A 17,393-nucleotide genomic window follows, 5' to 3' on the forward strand; every position below is an offset into this window, starting at 1 on the left:
ATGGTTATTGGAGACTTTGGGGATTAAGTGGTTTGAAGGTTGGAAGCCTTCAATGGTTTTCAAAGACTTTGAGCCATTTAGTGGTTGAAGGTGTTTGGATTCACGTCGGGTTCACCAAATGATGCTCTGCAAAAAGGATTAGAAAATCTGTTTGATGGCAACACACACAAGAGCACAAGAAACAAACGTTAGTGTTAGCAACAAAAGATTATCCTAAACAGGCATATCAAGAGAGATATTAAGCATGAAATAGAAAGCATATAAACATAAAATGAAATAGCTAATCAAGATGCTCATAGTTGCTCCTCCCTTGTTCCTCTCCTCTCCAAGTCCCAAATGAGTGTAGCTCTCAGCAGCTTTTTGCACTATGGATGCTTATGGAGGATTGAGATTTAATACTAAGCTTCAAATATGAAATGAAAAGCTAAATACTATGCTAGAGTAGATAGTGATGCTATGAAAAAGCTCTATGCTAATGCCAGTATAACAACAATACTCTAAAATGCTTCTCCTTTGCTTGAGGAGAAGGGTTCTATTTATAGAAGAAATAGGGAAATGAAGGGTTAAGATTGAGCAATCTTAACAAGGGTTAGGATTGAAAGTTGGGGATCCATGTGCACAATTGGCACCAATAAAATGGTGACAAGTTTCAACATAGGATTGGGTTGAGAGAAGAGGTTGGAGGCATTAAAGGCCTGAGAAGACCTCATGGTTATCTAGAAGGTAAGGGTCAAGTCTAAATTAAGATTACCCATTGGATTAAGAGTTAACCCAAGGATAAACCTTTGTGCAAATGTTTAAGAGATAATCATGGTCAAAGCATTAATGGCCTGATGAGACCTTTGGGTTGGGTAGAGGTTGAGTCAAAACAAATGTTTTAACCATGTGGGAGGGTTGAATTAACCATTAATGGTTATTGGAGACTTTGGGGATTAAGTGGTTTGAAGGTTGGAAGCCTTCAATGGTTTTCAAAGACTTTGAGCCATTTAGTGGTTGAAGGTTGAAAGCTTTCAAAGGTTATCCAAGACTTTGAGGGTTAATTTGTTGAACACACAAAGCATTAATTGCTTTTCAAAGACTTTGGAGTCTTTGAGAAGTGACTCCAATTTGCTTAGGAATGTGACAATATTTAGGGGATGGATTAGGCTAATTAGGAAGGGTTTAGAAGAATCTAGAAGGGGTTTAGGCATACAAGTGGATTTTGTAGGAAAATGCAAGTGGGAGAAATTTTGGTATTTTCAATTAAAATAAAATCATTTATTTCAATTAAATGGTGTAATTTGCATTTGGATAAATATTCAAATAAATATTAATTTATTTAAATGAGAAAAATGAAGATAAAGCATTTAAATGCTTGAAGACTTTGAGGGAAACCTTTAAAGGCTTGAAGACTTTAAGGAAAACCATTAAAGTCTTAAGAAGACTATAGAAGGAAGCCATCAAGTTTGAAGACTTTAAAGCCATCAAGTTTGAATACTTTAAGGGAAACCATTAAAGGTTTCAAGTGGGTGAGGATAAATAGGATTTTAAATAAATAATTTATTTAAAATAGTTGTGCAACTTGCTTTTGTAGGAAAATACAAGTGGGTGGAGGATAAAGGTGATTTAAATAAATTATTTATTTAAAATAATTGTGCAACTTGCTTTTGTAGGAAAATACAAGTGGGTAGAGGATAAAGGTGATTTAAATAAATGTTAATTTATTTAAATGTGAGAGGTGGGATTTTGGGGGATTTAAATAAATATTAATTTATTTAAATGTGAGAGAATATTTTAATTAAATAAATATGATTTATTTATTTAATTAATGGTCTGAATTTGGTTAAGTGAATTAAATCAAATAAATTGAATAATTTATTTAATTAATAGGAGAATAGGGTTAAGATGAATTAATTAAATATTAATTTAATTAATTATTAATTGATGGTTAAATAATCAAATAAATACTAAGTATTCATTTAATTAAGTGGACAGATTTATGTGACTACAATAATTAATCTTAACATTTAAGAATTAATCTTATGAAAGAAGATTATAGAGTTAATCTTATGAAAGAAGATTATGGAATTAATCTTATAAAAGAAGATAATTATAGAGTTTTCAAATCTTTAATTCTTCAAATTTTCAATCTGATTATAACCAATTTAGAATCCCCTTCAATAATTCAATATTCTAAGAGTTAGTTATTGATCTATTTTTTAACCACGAATCATATCTTCCATTTCTACAACATTATTCATATGGAACCCAAAAAATTTGGTTCCAAAACACTCTTAGCTATAAGAGTAATTTTAGTAATGTAATGGTGAAAATAACATATTTAAATTTAAGTTTTCAAAGTTGATGGCTAATCATGTTAAATGAATCAAAATGTTATGAAGATTTGATTATCTAACTATTTTTTAAAATAACATTTTAAGAAAAAATAAATTGATCAAGAAGTCTACTCAAATTATGTGTGAGATTGTCTGAGTTATGTAAGGGGAGTTTCTTTTCTCTTGCATCATGTAAGGAAAGTTCCTTTCCCGGGTCATTTAAGGAATATTTCTCTTAGGATGTGTTGTCTGAGGAAAGTTTCACTTCTCTTGCATAATTGATGTTTCATCAAGAGGGCTATATATGTAAGAGCGTTGTAGCAACTAAGGTAGGGATTCAGAAGGAATGTTTTCTCTTGAGGCAAAATAGAAGATTCAACATTTGCAAGGTCTTCCCCACATTGGGGTTTTCTCGATATATCAGTGTTATCTATGTTATTTTGTTTATGTGTTTGGTTTCATGTGAATTTGTTTTCGTTGTTCATTCTGTTAATTAACCCAGTGTATTAATTTTTATAAATCAGATAGGCAAGAATTTCGTTGGTTCTATTCTGTGAAATTTATTGTACAATTTATATGTTGTTGGGTTATAGAAATTAACATCGTTAGACACTATGGCAACTATGCATATTTTGGGGAGAAGATTGCAATGTGAATATTGCAAGTGGCGAGAGCGTGTTGTATGGTTGCAGGTAAGAAATCTCTTGTCCCCAATTCTTTCTGTTCTAAAAACATCCGCAGGTTGAAAGCATTTAGATGTCGGTAAATTGCCTCTGCCAGCATCTTTTTAACATCTGGTCCCTTGTGATTTTTAAATAGATCGTAGGAAGGATAATCTACAGATTTGGATGAAAGTAATGGAGGTGCGATCCCTTGAAAAGATTGGGAAGTGTTTAGGTCCAAGTCTAGTGCAACAACCGAGAATTTATTTTATTTTGTCAAGTTGGGAATTGTTGGAGGATCTTATATTATATTCTTTCCAATTATAAATTTAATAGAAAAAAATATTTAATTATTTGAAAATAAATTTAAGATTTTATAGATTATTTAATTTATTAAAATTTATTTAAAAATATTAAATCATTTCAAATAATATAAAATTTTTAGAGGTCCTATAATTTATTTAGCTTATAATTTTTTTTACCTCATGCATCATTAATGTCAGTTATTGATTGATACAAATCCCTCTCAAGATATTTTAGTGAATGTTCCAATGACTTGAGGTTTCTACCCTTAATTGAATTATAATTCTTGAAGACCTACTCACAAAGAATATTTTGAATTATTCAAAAAGAAAAATCATATAAAATCACCTATGTCATGATTAGGCCCCGAACAAGTGGTTAAGCAAAATGGCTATATCTAGTCAACATAATGGACATTTACTTGTTATTTATTAATTAAATAAAAAATCAAAGCCAATTGTGATGTGATTTATAATTTAATTAATAAATCGTAAGTAAATGTCTAATACGAACCATTTTGTTAGTTGGATAGACATTGTTGTGGTTAGGCAGGGTCATGAAACTTTTCATGACATGGATTTAGAATCAAATATATTGAAACTTTAATACTTTAGGAAAAAGAATATGTCGTTAGGTTGGAGTATGCTTTTAAATCAACCACCAATTGAGTCCTTTCTTTAATGCACACATCTATGGTTTATTTCATATGCTTGCAAGTGGGCCACATCTTCATCTTTATTTTATGCCTGCTTAGATCTTTTTTATTGTGGTATGGAGATGTTTTCATGGGTAGGTTGATTTTTCTTAGGTTTTCTTTTACGAGGGTCTAGGGGAAGTGTACCAGTAGTTGTTATAGCTAGCTTCATGCACCAACAAATTCTAAATGGTACATTGGATTTTGACGATTTTGTTTGGTTGTCTTCGCATGCAACTTAACTGCTTATAGCTATTGTTTTGGCTTCTGGGTAGTAATGATGCATGTTGTAGGATTCATTATGCGTGCAAGGGTAAAAAAGTACAGTTTTCAAAGTGTCACCTGATACATGCTTAAAGATGCCCTAATAATCATGTACTTAAAATCCCTAATACTTATGCACAAATGCCCTAGCAGTCGTGTGATATGGGTACCAATAAAGCAATTATGGTCCAAAAAAGCTAAAAAGGGTGCCTGCAAGAAGTTGTGTCCACTTTTTGGCCAGAAAGTGGAAGTGTTTTACTTTTTTTTTTAAAATTTTATTTTGTCCTATTTGACCTAAATATTTGAGGCACTTAAAGAATGAATCTTGAAACAATTCAGTAATAGAAAATATAGTGCTCGAAGTCTACTTTCCAAATATGTAATTTATTTTAATACCCAGATCTTAAAAATGAAGTTTTAATAGGCATTACTAAAACCTATAGTTTAAAAGTCACTTTTCAGGACCATACCATGCCCGTGTACGACAAGCATAATTTGACCTAAATGAAAGTATTTTTATAAATCCTTTTGGGAAAAGATTTGTAACTCACTCACCTTTGATGAGAATATTTTTTTGTAATTTTTTTTTGCATATTTTTTTTTTGTTAATTTTTTATTGGGCATAATCATTGTTTTGAAAAATTCTCGTGTACGACAAGCATAATTTGACCTAAACTTAACATATATTTTTTAAAACTCTATAGAATTGTCTCTAGTTTGATGCCATATAATTTTTTTTCCAAAAAACTTAGAGACAAAAAAGTTATTAAAAAACTAAAAAACCCTATTATTTCAAGTTTATAGACCTCTTTCATTAGTAATTATTTTAAAAATAAAAAATATTGAACCATTTTTTTAAAAAAAATACATATTTAGAATCTAGACAGTCTCTATTATAATGGGTTTTCATTGTTTAAAATTTTTTTGAAAATTTGGTGTTTAGATATATTTTTGAAGTCATTATTTTATATGAAGATTGATTTGGCCTTCAAGTTGCAGGTCAAACCAGGTCCAAGCCAAAGGGTTGGCTCTCCAAGCCATTTTCCAAGCCAAAAGCGAAGGTAGAACCGAACCAAAGTTTGAAATTTTTAGAAACGGGATCCCGTTTCATTTTTTAAAATAATTAAAAACACATTTAGCAAACAAGATCCCGTTTCCCCTTTTTATTTTTATTTTTTAATCTATTTTTTTTTTAAAAGAAGCTATATATACATGAAATATAACATTTAAGTATAAGTCACATTTCCCTTTGTCTTTTTCCTTTTTTGTACTTTGTTATATTTCATGTATATATTGGCAAGATGTTTGAGAGTGGTTTCAAATCTCTAGGAGTTATAATGCAAATTCTAGATTTAGAAGATCTTATAAATTGTGACGTTATAGGATCTATAATGTCATAATACAACCTATTGTGACATAATACGACCTATTAAGTCATAATAGGTCCTATTATATCATAAGACCCCTTAAGAGGACCTGTTATGGTATTATACCTCTTACTAGGACCTATTATGACTTAAGACCCCTTAGGAGGACCTATTATGACATAATAGGATCGATTATCACATAATAAATGTCATAAGACCCCTTAAGAGGACTTGTCATGTCATAATAGGTCCTATTATGTCATAAGACCCCTTAAGATGACCTATTATGACATTATATCCCTTAGTAGGACCTATTGAAGGGTATTATGTCATAATAGGATTGATTATGACATAATAGGACCTATGATGACATAATAGGTCCTATTATGTCATCATAGGTCATATTATGTCATAAAACCCCTTAAGAGGACCTATTATGACTTTATACCCCTTAGTAGCCCCTGTTAAGGGGTATTATGTCATAACATGATCTATTGTGACATAATAGGACCTATAATGTCATAATAGGTCCCATTGTGACATAATAGGTCCTATTGTGTCATAATAGGTCGTATTATGTCATAAGACCCCTTAAGAGGACCTATTATGACATTATACCTCTTATTAGGACCTATTATGACATAAGACCCCTTAGTAGGACCTATTATGATATAATAGGATCGATTATGACATAATAGGTCCTATAATGTCATAAGACCCCTTAAGAGGACCTGCCATGTCATAATAGGTCCTATTATGTCATAAGACCCATTAAGAGGATCTATTATGACACTATACCCGTTACTAGGACTTGTTAAAGGGTATCAGGTCATAATAGGACTAATAATGACATAATAGGATCTATGATGATGTAATAGGTCTTGTTATGTCATCATAGGTCCTATTATGACATCATAGGTCATATTATGTCATAAAACCCCTTAAGAGGACCTATTATGACTTTATACCCCTTACTAGGACCCGTTAAGGGGTATAATGTCATAATATGACCTATAATGTCATAATAGGTTCCATTGTGACATAATAGGTCCTATTATGTCATAATACGACCTATTATGACATTATATCTCTTACTAGGACCTATTATGATATAAAACCCCTTAGTAGGACCTGTTATGACATATGTAGAGAAAGATAAATTGGTTGGGAGAGAGAGAGATAGAGAGGTATATATAGAGAAATATAGGTAGGTAGGGGGTAAGGGGAGGTGTATAGAGAGAGCAGAGATAAAGAGTAAAAGTTAAGGACGTGAGAGAGAGGTAGAGACATAGTTTTAGATTTTGGGAGAGAGGGGACAAAGTGAGATAGAGAGGTAGAGAGGGGATAGAAGGGACATAAAAGTAGAGAGGGAATGAGGAAAGTGTGAAGAGATAGAGGGAGAGAGAGATGTTGGTAGGGAGGGAGTGAAAGGTATGTAGAGATAGATATATAGTATATGTAGAGAAATAAAGGTAGGTAGGGAGTAAGGGGAAGTGTAGAGAGAGATGAGATAGAGAGTAGAGAGTTAAGTATGTGTGAGAGAGGTAGAGATAAGTCTAGGTTTTGGGAGAGAAAGAAGAGAGTGAGATAAAGAGGAGATAGAGGGGAGATAAAAGTAGAGATTGAAAGAGGGAGGGTTAGAGAGAGAGAGATCGATCTCGAGTGGAAGAGAGATGCATGTAGAGAAAGATAAGTTGGTAGGGAGAGTAACAAAGGTACGTAGAGAGAGAGAGAGAGAGAGAGAGGGAGGTATATATGTAGAAAAATAGAGATAGGTAGGGAGTGAGGGGAGGTGTGTAGAGAGAGAGGAGACAGATAATAGAGAGTTAGGGATGTGAGAGAGAGAAAAGTTATATAGAGGTAGAGAGGGAATAGAGGAAGAGTGCTATGGAGAGAGATGAATCTAGAGCTCAAGAAAGATAAAGAGAGCTAGAAAATGTTGATAAGAGCCAGCTGATTACTGAAATTTGACTAAGTATAAAAATTTATAAGATCTTCTAAAATCTAAAATTTGCAAAAACCACTGGAGATTTGAAATCACTTCCAAACATCTTGCCAATATAGATATGGAGGGAGATGAGTCTAGAGCTCAAGGAAGATTAAGAGATTGAGATAAAAAGAGTTAGCAAATATTGAACTACTGATTACTAGAATTTGACTAAGTCTGAAAATTTATAAGATCTTCTAAAATCTAGAATTTGCATTATAACTCCTAGAGATTTGAAACCACTCTCAAACATCCTACCAATATATACATGAAATATAACTTAAAGTATAAGTCAAAGACAAAGAGAAATGTGACTTATACTTTAAGTTATAGTTCATGTATATATTGGCTGGATGTTTGAGAGTGGTTTCAAATCTCTAGGAGTTATAATGCAAATTCTAGATTTCAAAAGATCTTATAAATTTTCAGACAGTCAAATTTTAGTAATTAGCAGTTCAATATTTGCTAACTTTTTTTTATCTCAATCTCTTAATCTTCCTTGAGCTCTAGACTCATCTCCCTCCATATCTATATTTCATGTAACTTATACTTAAATGTTATATTTCATGTATATATAGCTTGTTTTTTGTTTTTTTTAAATTAAAAAAAAAAGGGAAACAGGATCCCGTTTCTTAGATCTAGGCTCGGGATCCCATTTCAAATTTTGGCTCGGGATCCCGACGTGAAACAGGATCCCGTTTCGTTTCTCATGCGCTCCGTGTGATTTGCCATTTTTTTCAAAGTGTAAAACTTCCACACTAAGTGGACCCAACTTTGTGCACTTACCCAAAAATGAGAGGCTATTGGTACATGTGTAATTTATTAATGAACTTTTAGTTGTTTTTTTTATAGTTAGTAATTGGGGGGTTTGGTGTGCAAGGAGTGAACAGTTATTGGAACGTGAACAATATCTGGTGCTCTTCTCCTAATATGATTATATTTAATAATTTTTCATAAAATATAATTAAATTTTAAATCTAACTCTATTATATGAAAAGTAATATTTATTTTCAAATTTAATATAAGATCATATTAAAATATACATTTGATTTATGATATATTTTTTTTAAGTTGTCTTAGTGTGCTTCCTACCACATTAAGTGGCATCACCATTCTATTTCATATATATTTTTAGACCTCCATAATCAATCTTGAAGGAAATTCATTAACAAAATGGAAAATAAAGTAGTCCTGAAGAGTTTCCAGCTTAAAAAACCTTGTGAAAAAGCAAGGTATTTTTATGGACAATTTTATAATTGGTAAATTCTTCATAAATTCTCACTAAAAGATCAAGTGATCTAATCTGATGATAAGAGCTAGGTGATCCACCATCAAAATAAATATATGATTATATTAAAACTATTTACATAGATTCCTCTATAAATAATTTTGTTAGGCCCACAACATATTTATTAGAAAGTATTATGGCTTGTTATTTAAATTTAACAATTAACTTATTTGAGCTTTTAAAATAATTGATTTCAAAATATGACTATTCATTAAACAAGATGGTAAGGAATGGTAGTCTTTTGAGTATGAGATGCTTTAACAGAACACATAAGAGATGTTAATACATTATAGAGTTATTATAAAGGTTTCTATTGAGAACACAATCAAATATTATTACATGGTTAAGTTTTTATCAAAGGAGTTCTTGTAAGCATTTTTTGGTTTGGCTTAAACATCAAACTCTTTGACTTGTTCAAGTGGCTCATCTCAAATCACACTAATAGGCAAACCCTACTAAAGAAGCTAGTGTAGACACCTAAAATTGTCCTATCTAATTAAATAAATATTTTTTTTTTATTTAATTATTTTGTCCTAAGTCTTCTATTAATTAAATAAATTCTTATTATTTAATTAACTCATTAATCCTCTTCTAAGCCTTTCCTCATTTCAATAAATATTTTTATTTATTTAAATTATCTTTTTCCTATATTAAATAAATATTTTATTTATTTAATTGATCCCACTTTTTCTATTAATTAATTAAATGTTTATTTAATTAATTAATTCATTAGCCTTTTCTACCCATGACACATGTCATTCATCTCTAAATTTTTACACTACCTACCCCCTTTATCATTTTATTATTTCTTCTACCTACCCTTTAATCCTAGCCGACCATTTATCTTTACACCTCTTAATCTTATCCATCCATTTCTTATAGTGTCTTCTATATAAGAGGATACTCTCCTTCATTATCAACCCTAATCGTCTAATGAGCATTCTAATTCAGCTAATGAGCATTCTAATCAATCTTATGCAATCAAGCTATCCACCACATTTCCGTTCTTTGTTGAGCTTTTGTGCACACATAAAATCTGAGAGCAAACATATCAAGCAAGACCAATAGAGATAGGAAGACAATGGAAATTGAAACCCTAGTAGACATGTGAATGGTAATATTGCTTTATTTTGTTGATTTACATGATCTTAGGTATCTCTATTGGCATTGGTGAATGTTTCATTGTAAGATCTAGATTGTTTGTGGTTGAATCTTTATGGTTTTACAATAGTTCATTATTTACTTTTCACCATACACAGCTAGTGTACTTTTATGTGAGCCACCTAAACAAATCAAAGTTTATAGTGTGTTATTTAACCCTATCTTCCTCAATATACTATTGCATGTTATAAGGGATACAAGATTAAATTTACGCTACATTAACATTGTGTGTGTTTGGTTGAATTCTTTATAGAATTACACATTCAATAGCATATTTTATATGTTTAATAGAATTATCTGCATCATACACTGTATCTTATAAACAAAATAGATTCTTATAAAGAAGGCTCTATTAAACACATGTTATATTAGCATTACTTGATATAAGAAGTATATGATGAACAAGCTTGACGTTGAATTATTAGTTTCTATTGATAGGAAGGTTACAATGGCATTGATTATATTTAATTAATTTTGATTGATGTATCAATAGAAAATCAGTGTTTTAAAAATATTGCAACAATACTATAGTCTAAAAAATATTTTTATTTTTCAATGATTTTTAATTATGATTTATTATTTTTCTCATTAACTAATTTTACAAATACTCATTGCAGAAATTAAATCTCATTTTATTTTGTTACTCTAAAAAGGTAAGATGGACAGTCTATAGAGTAAAAGATTCAAACCACTTAATTTGCCACATTTGTAATTTTAAAATGTAAAAATTATATTAATATTCCATGTAATTTGAATCGCCTTTTAGCTTGTCCCTTTCCATCTAATGGCTAAAGTTCAAAAGAAAATACCTGTAAACATGGTTTGTGTTCTACCAATCCCCAAGTGCCAAGACCATACGTAGGGAATAAGGACTACCAGAAACTAAGGGGAAAAGTATAGTTTGAAACAAACTACATCACACCTTCTGCGCCACACATAAATGGTCGTTTGGAGTAGGCATACGTGAAGAGTCTACATAAATGGTCGTTTGGAGTAGGCATATGTGAAGAGTCTATCCCAAATTTCTGTGATTTTCCATTCCTCTCCCTCTCGCAAGAACACCACCCAACCTTTCTTCTTTTCAAAAGGAGCGTGTGCATACACGCCCATGTCATCTTCAACCTTAATTATCTTTAAGTCTTCAATAAAAGCGGACTCTCTTGTAAAAAGGTTGATAATTATCCACTCGCATTGGCTCTCAATCTTGACAGCTATCTGGTACTGTACCATGCAAAATCTATTGCCTAACCATATGACCTCCCTCTTGGGATCACAACTGTCTTCTGAGCTTTTGCAGAAAAGGAGCATGATTAGTGCACTGCAGGATCTCACCTCCTCTAATCCAAGTTTGCACACCCATCTACTTGAAAACTCAAGTACAGAGACTGGAAATTTGAAAGACGACAGGATTGAGTCCACCTCTGTTTCATCACCACCCACTATCTTCATATTCAAAGTTATACTACATATCTTGGGGGGTAACCTCTGAAACAAATCAAAGTATCTATTAGAAATGTTGATGTGTTTACATAGAAAATCAGAAATATAATCTTATATAATTTGGGCATGCTATTAGTTGTAGTGGGTAGGTTGTATTCGCATTAGGAAACTAAATTGTGAGTTGAATTTCTGGATGTGTAGTATTTTTCCTTTCCAATGTTGCGAGTGGGAATAAAACAATTCTCAAGGAGATTTAAACAGATATACGTAGAGAAGATCCAAGGAAAACAAGTCAGATGAATAGGGGTTGAAATTTAAATCTAAGTGTACTTCATGTTTCTAAAAAATAATTCGATGTAGTGCATATTGGTTGTGGGAGGATTACCTTTAAACATTCTATGCCTGGCCAAATACCAGTTTGGCAAGCTGCAATTTGTATATCTTTTAGTTGTGACAGATGCTTCAGTCCATCCATCTTTGTCAGCATACAACACCCATCTGTGATAAGGAGTTCCAAGGAAGTCGACTGAGAGAGCCCGTCCAGTTCTTGCAATTCCAAGCACCCACGCATATTGAGGTATTTAAGCTTAGTCAAATTGGAAAGCCCTGATATCTTTTTCAAACTCGGGCAGCCGTGAAGATCTATGTCGACCAGTGTTATCGGCAGCCCTTTAACCTCCACTAAGTCGTCACAAAATGCAGCTTGAAGTGTTTCGAGGTTCGGACACATCTCTTTACTAATGGATAAGCTCACAACACCTGAATGACTCAGTTTTATGGATTTAAGTCGAGACATGGTGTGTCCGGCGGATCTGAGGCTGCAAAGAATCAACTCGACAAGTGGGCTAGCGTGTATAGAAAACTCTACAAGATTGATCAGACGTACAAATCCTTGGGGTAAAATTCGTACGCGTGTTTCTATTAAACTTAAATGTTTCAGATTTTTTAATTCTCCAATGGACTCAGGTAAGCAGTTGAGCTCTACGCAGTTTAATAGATTCAATGACCTTAACAAACTTAGATTAAGTAGGGAAGACGGCAAGGATGTTAACGCCCGACTGTGTACTTGTAGAACCCTTAAATTGCCCAATTCTCCTATGTCTGTGGGTAAATTCTTGAGATTGGAAGAACTCACATAGAGATTTGTTAGAAAAGTTTGAGATGTAATGTGGGTCGGTAAGCTGTCCACCCTGACACCTTCCAAGTCTAGGTAATGAAGAGTCCGGATATTTCTAAGAATATCTGTCGAGAGCATCAAGTTAAAGCAACCAAACAAGCATAGATATTGAAGCTGAATTAATTGACTAAAAGAATCTGGTAGAGCTTGCAAACCGGAACAATGACTCAAATCAAGGTGTCTCAGGTTTGTTAAATTGCCAAATTGATTTGGAAGCGCTTCCAACCAGCAACGGTTTAGGTCGAGGTGATACAGGGATTTCAAGTGACATATCTCATCTGGTAAACTTCTCATTGCGCCTTCACTTAAAACTAGTTTTTTCAAATGTTTAAGAAGCCCCACTGATTCTGGCAATTTGCTTAGTCTTTGTACAGAGAGCTCGCGTAACTGTGTAGGAGCCTGCAAACAAAACTTTTTCCTTAGGATAAATAACAAGGAAACTTTGGATCACACAGAAATTTACAAGTATACAATGTACTCGTGTTATTTGTACCTGCTCATCGCTCTGCCACAAACTCTTTCCGTCACCACTATCTTTTTCTAAAACCTCTAGAACTCTCAACTTTTGCATGGAAAAAGAAGAAGGAATGCCGGTATAGGAGCGGTAATACCATCGAAGCCATAGCAGTTCTCTGGAAAAATCACTGAGTTCTATGACCGATTCACCGTGGGCTGCCAACAGCCTCAATGCGCTTCCAACAACATCAACAGAACAACCCCTGAACACACTTGAAACACCACAAATCTCCAATATCTGCATCCAGCATGCCTTCCATGGAGAAATTGGTGCTGCTATTCTCCCGCTTTCATATACATTTGGAGCTGGGGATGTACATATTCCTCGGACCTCCATAATTGGTCCCTGAAGGAAATTCATCAACAAAATGGAAAACAAATAATTCAGTGCCTAAGAGCTTCTACGCATAACAAGGTATTTTGAACGGGTATTTTATAATAAGCAGCAAAAGTTTGCATAGTTTTAACTGAAAAGATTATCCACTCTACAATAAGAACTAGGTGACCCACCATGAAAATAAATACATTTTTTTAATAATAATTTTGTTGATTACACAAAGAATTTTGGTTTTTCCTGAGGCTTAAATAAAAAAAACAAAAACAACCCTCGTAAATTTAGATCAAATCTTAACAGTTTCAAAAACTCATACGTTTGTAGTACGATTGTGGAAGCCTAAATTATGGATTCAATAACATGCGAACTTACAAGTTGAAGGCGATAAAGGTAATTGCGAATATCAATTGGGCGCCAGAGGCGACTAGGTGGGCTTTGATCGTCTATGACACTTCTTCCCATATCTCTGAGGTGATCATGCATTCGGATTAAAAGGCGGTCTTCCCCCTTTTCCTTGTACCCTCGGTTTTCACGAATAAATTCAACAAGGCATTTCTGCTCAAGGTTTTCAAGACACTGCAAACTACTCCACTCTGAACCCTCCCATATATTCACCAGCGTATTTATCTCTTCTCCGGAGAAAAACCAAGCTACGTCCAGAAATATTTCTCTCTCCTCTCTATCAAGGGCTTCGTAGCTGATTTTCAGCGTGTTTATTATATTGCTGGGCAAAATATGCTTGCCAATTTTTTCCAGCGTTCCATTCCAGTAGTCGGTCTTCTTTTTGTAAAGAAGCGATCCGATGACTTTCAAGGACAGTGGTAAACCCGAGCACGCAACCAAAAATCTTTGAACAAGAGATTCGAAGCCTGGTAATGGATCAGGCAGCAGAAACGCATGCCAGCAGAAGAGCTGTTTGGCGTGAGTCTCCGCCATTCCTTTTACCTCATGAAATAAAGAGATTCCACAGCTTGTGAGCACACTTTTGTCCCTAGATGTGACTATCACTAAACTCCCCCGCCCAAGCACTTCCTTCACTAGCAAACCCTCGAATTGCTCTTCATCATCCACATCGTCTAAAACTATTAGAACCTCCTCATTTTGCAGACGGCTTCTCAAAAATTCCTTTCCTTGGCTGCTGTTTTCGATTTGCCAGTCATACTGCACAAGTTTCTGAAGAAGCTTTCTCTGCAAAGACGCCAAGCCATTTTTGGTGCTCTCCAGTCTTACATCTGACAAGAAGCAGCAGCGCCCCTTGTATGTCCAACTCTTCTCATTGTAGATCTTCTTGGCCAGAGTGGTTTTGCCGGATCCCCCCATTCCAACAATACCCACTACTTTTACACGACTCCCCTGCTCTTCATCCCACTCCAATATTGTGTTTTGGAAAGCTTGAAACGCTTCTTCCAGTCCCACAGGGTGTTTGGCCACTTCTAACACTTCTCCTTTTGCTTCCACTACCACTCTATTCACTATACTCTTCAACAATATGTGCTCCTCACTGCAAGAAAAACCACATTAGAAAAGAGATCAAGATTCAAACCTACGTTCTGATCTACATCTTTAGAACAAAAACACAAAATATGAAGGAAGAATGTTATTACTCTTTGCTTGTGTCGTGAACCAAACCCGAAAAGAAGGAAGCCGTGTGCAGATCCTCTTTCCATTTCTCAACAATGTGCAGATCAATTCTCTTCTTCCGGTGGTAGTCCTCAAAGGCTTTGGCGTAAGGCCCAGTTTGGATATAGCGGGCCTGAGAGGGCTGCACATCATAGAAGACAGGGATGACTTCAGCCCTGGTTTTAAGCATGAAGGACAGCTCCGCCAGGCACCATGGTGACTCCGCATATCCTGGGGAGAAGATTGCAATGTGAATCTTGCAAGTGGCGAGAGCGTGCTGTATGGCCGCAGGTAAGAAATCTCCCGTCCGCAATTCTTTCTGATCTAAAAACACCCGGAGGTTGAAGGCACTCAGATGCCGGTAAATTGCCTCCGCCAGCGTCTTTTTAACATCTGGTCCCCTGTGATTTATGAATACATCGTACGAAGGATAATCTGCAGATTTGGATGAAAGCAATGCAGGTGCGATCCCTTGAAAAGCATTTTCTTCATCTGAATTCATCATGTTCATGCATAACTACCTAATCTCAATGCAGAGGAGAAGCCAAGGGTTCAACAGGAAGAACCAAAAAGTCTTAAAGCTACTCAAGAATTCTATCGGGAAACGTTAAAGCTACCAGTGAATGATTCTAATTTGTGACTTGAATTGCAACGTACGTAATGTACGTCAATTTCACTACAGTAGTGGCCTACTAACTTTCATGTTGTGCTTTTAACCATTGGAGATCCAATCATAGAGATATCTTTTAATTTAACATATAAAATTGGTATAATTTAATATTTTATAAATTGAGATCAATCTTTTATCAATTTTACTAAATTTAAATTAATTTATATAATATATAAAATTGATATCAATTTCAATTTATATTTGTTCTATACAAATAAATTGATATTGTACATATATAACGTATATCAATTTTATTAATTTTTTAATAAATTCTATATAAAATTCATATCAATTTCGTCTAAAATTGATACAGATAATATCAATTTTATATAAATTTGACTCAAAATTTAATAAGTTGATATCAATCAATGTAGGTTTTATATAATTTATATCAATTTTATTGAATTTAAATTAATTTATTATATTTCTAATCAGATTTAAATTCAATAAAAATAGGCTCCTTGAGAATGATATCTCTTGATGTCTTTTACATAGATTTTTCTAAAAATTGATATGCTAGCATCATCTTCATTTGCAAAATTAACTTAAATTAAGTAATGGTTATATATCTAGATAAATACAATTCTATTGTTTTGAAATAAGTAAAATATTACGTATACCATCAAAGCTTCTCAAAAGAATTCACATCTTGATTATTTGATTGTTAAACCTTTGGTAGGCAATACTTCCATACATGAATGTCCCTACTCGGGTCTATAATTAACCATTACGTCTACTCCTAATAATGAGAATGCCACTTAATATAAACAACAAAGAAAAATGCATAGAATAGAATAGAATAGAATATTAAAGATTAAAATTAAAAAATATACCTATTATAAATTCATTTGAGTTTAGTTTTTTATCTTATACTTTAACTTACATTTCTATATTCTCTTCTAAAATAGAAGCATCCTTAATATCATCCACTTTTTTTTATGAAGGGCTACTCTAGCCTACAACATCAACACAATAATACAAGAAATGCAAGAAGAAAAATACTTGCTTCTTATTACTCCAATGAGATAGAAAATTACAATATTCAAAACTCACAAAATATTAGCTAAATTGGCTTTACAAATCTACAAGTTGGAGCTACAAGCCATTAGCTAAATTGGCTTTACAAACCTACGAGTTGGAGCTACAAGCCTTGCTTCTTAATCTTTGTATTGAAGAACACAACTGTCAATGCCTAACCACTAGCCCAATCCTCCCTTTTATAGCAAGTTTTTGTGCCTCTTGGAAATTGCACTCTCCCTCTTCGAGAGCAACACATGGCAATCAAGAAATGCAACACACAACCCATAGAAGTCCCTAGAACTTTCCCAAAAGGGCACCTAAGGAGGTGACTATTGAAATTCTCAAAATGGGCTCCTATAAAGGTGTCCATTCCGCTCCACCTTCTCATGACTCTTCACCTTCCATATGTGGACACCAAGCTAGGTATTTTCCCTATTCATTGTAAATGCTAAAAATATGTGTCCACTCATAAAAATTATCTTTGCCTTTAGACATAGGCCACAAATGTTAAACTATTTCAACTCCCTATGTCCCTTTGGACACTTTCTAAAGTACATGAAGACCTATAGTAGCTT

General features: G+C 33.5%; 1 protein-coding gene across 1 annotated transcript; it reads right to left on the reverse strand.

The window, feature by feature from the left end:
* Nucleotides 1–10,755: 10,755 nt before the first annotated feature.
* Nucleotides 10,756–15,785, reverse strand: LOC131038949 (disease resistance protein RPV1). Its single transcript, XM_059217031.1, has 6 exons — nucleotides 15,113–15,785; nucleotides 13,881–15,009; nucleotides 13,152–13,520; nucleotides 11,867–13,057; nucleotides 11,039–11,526; nucleotides 10,756–10,998 (listed from the first exon to the last, which is right to left on the reverse strand). The coding sequence occupies exons 1-6, from the start codon at nucleotides 15,637–15,639 to the stop codon at nucleotides 10,953–10,955; spliced, it is 3,750 nt and encodes a 1,249-aa protein (XP_059073014.1). The 5' UTR covers nucleotides 15,640–15,785; the 3' UTR covers nucleotides 10,756–10,952.
* Between the last annotated feature and the right edge of the window lie 1,608 nt (nucleotides 15,786–17,393).

The sequence above is a fragment of the Cryptomeria japonica genome, chromosome 3, assembly GCF_030272615.1.
Source record: "Cryptomeria japonica chromosome 3, Sugi_1.0, whole genome shotgun sequence".
Classification (NCBI taxonomy): domain Eukaryota; kingdom Viridiplantae; phylum Streptophyta; class Pinopsida; order Cupressales; family Cupressaceae; genus Cryptomeria; species Cryptomeria japonica.

Excerpts from the sequence above, each read along its gene's own strand:
- LOC131038949 (XM_059217031.1), bottom strand. The coding sequence starts at position 15,639 with ATGAACATGATGAATTCAGATGAAGAAAATGCTTTTCAAGGGATCGCA. Across the intron at positions 15,010-15,112 it reads GTTCACGACACAAGCAAAGA|TGAGGAGCACATATTGTTGA; the intron begins GTAATAACATTC and ends TTTTTCTTGCAG. Across the intron at positions 11,527-11,866 it reads CAGGCATAGAATGTTTAAAG|AGGTTACCCCCCAAGATATG; the intron begins GTAATCCTCCCA and ends GATTTGTTTCAG.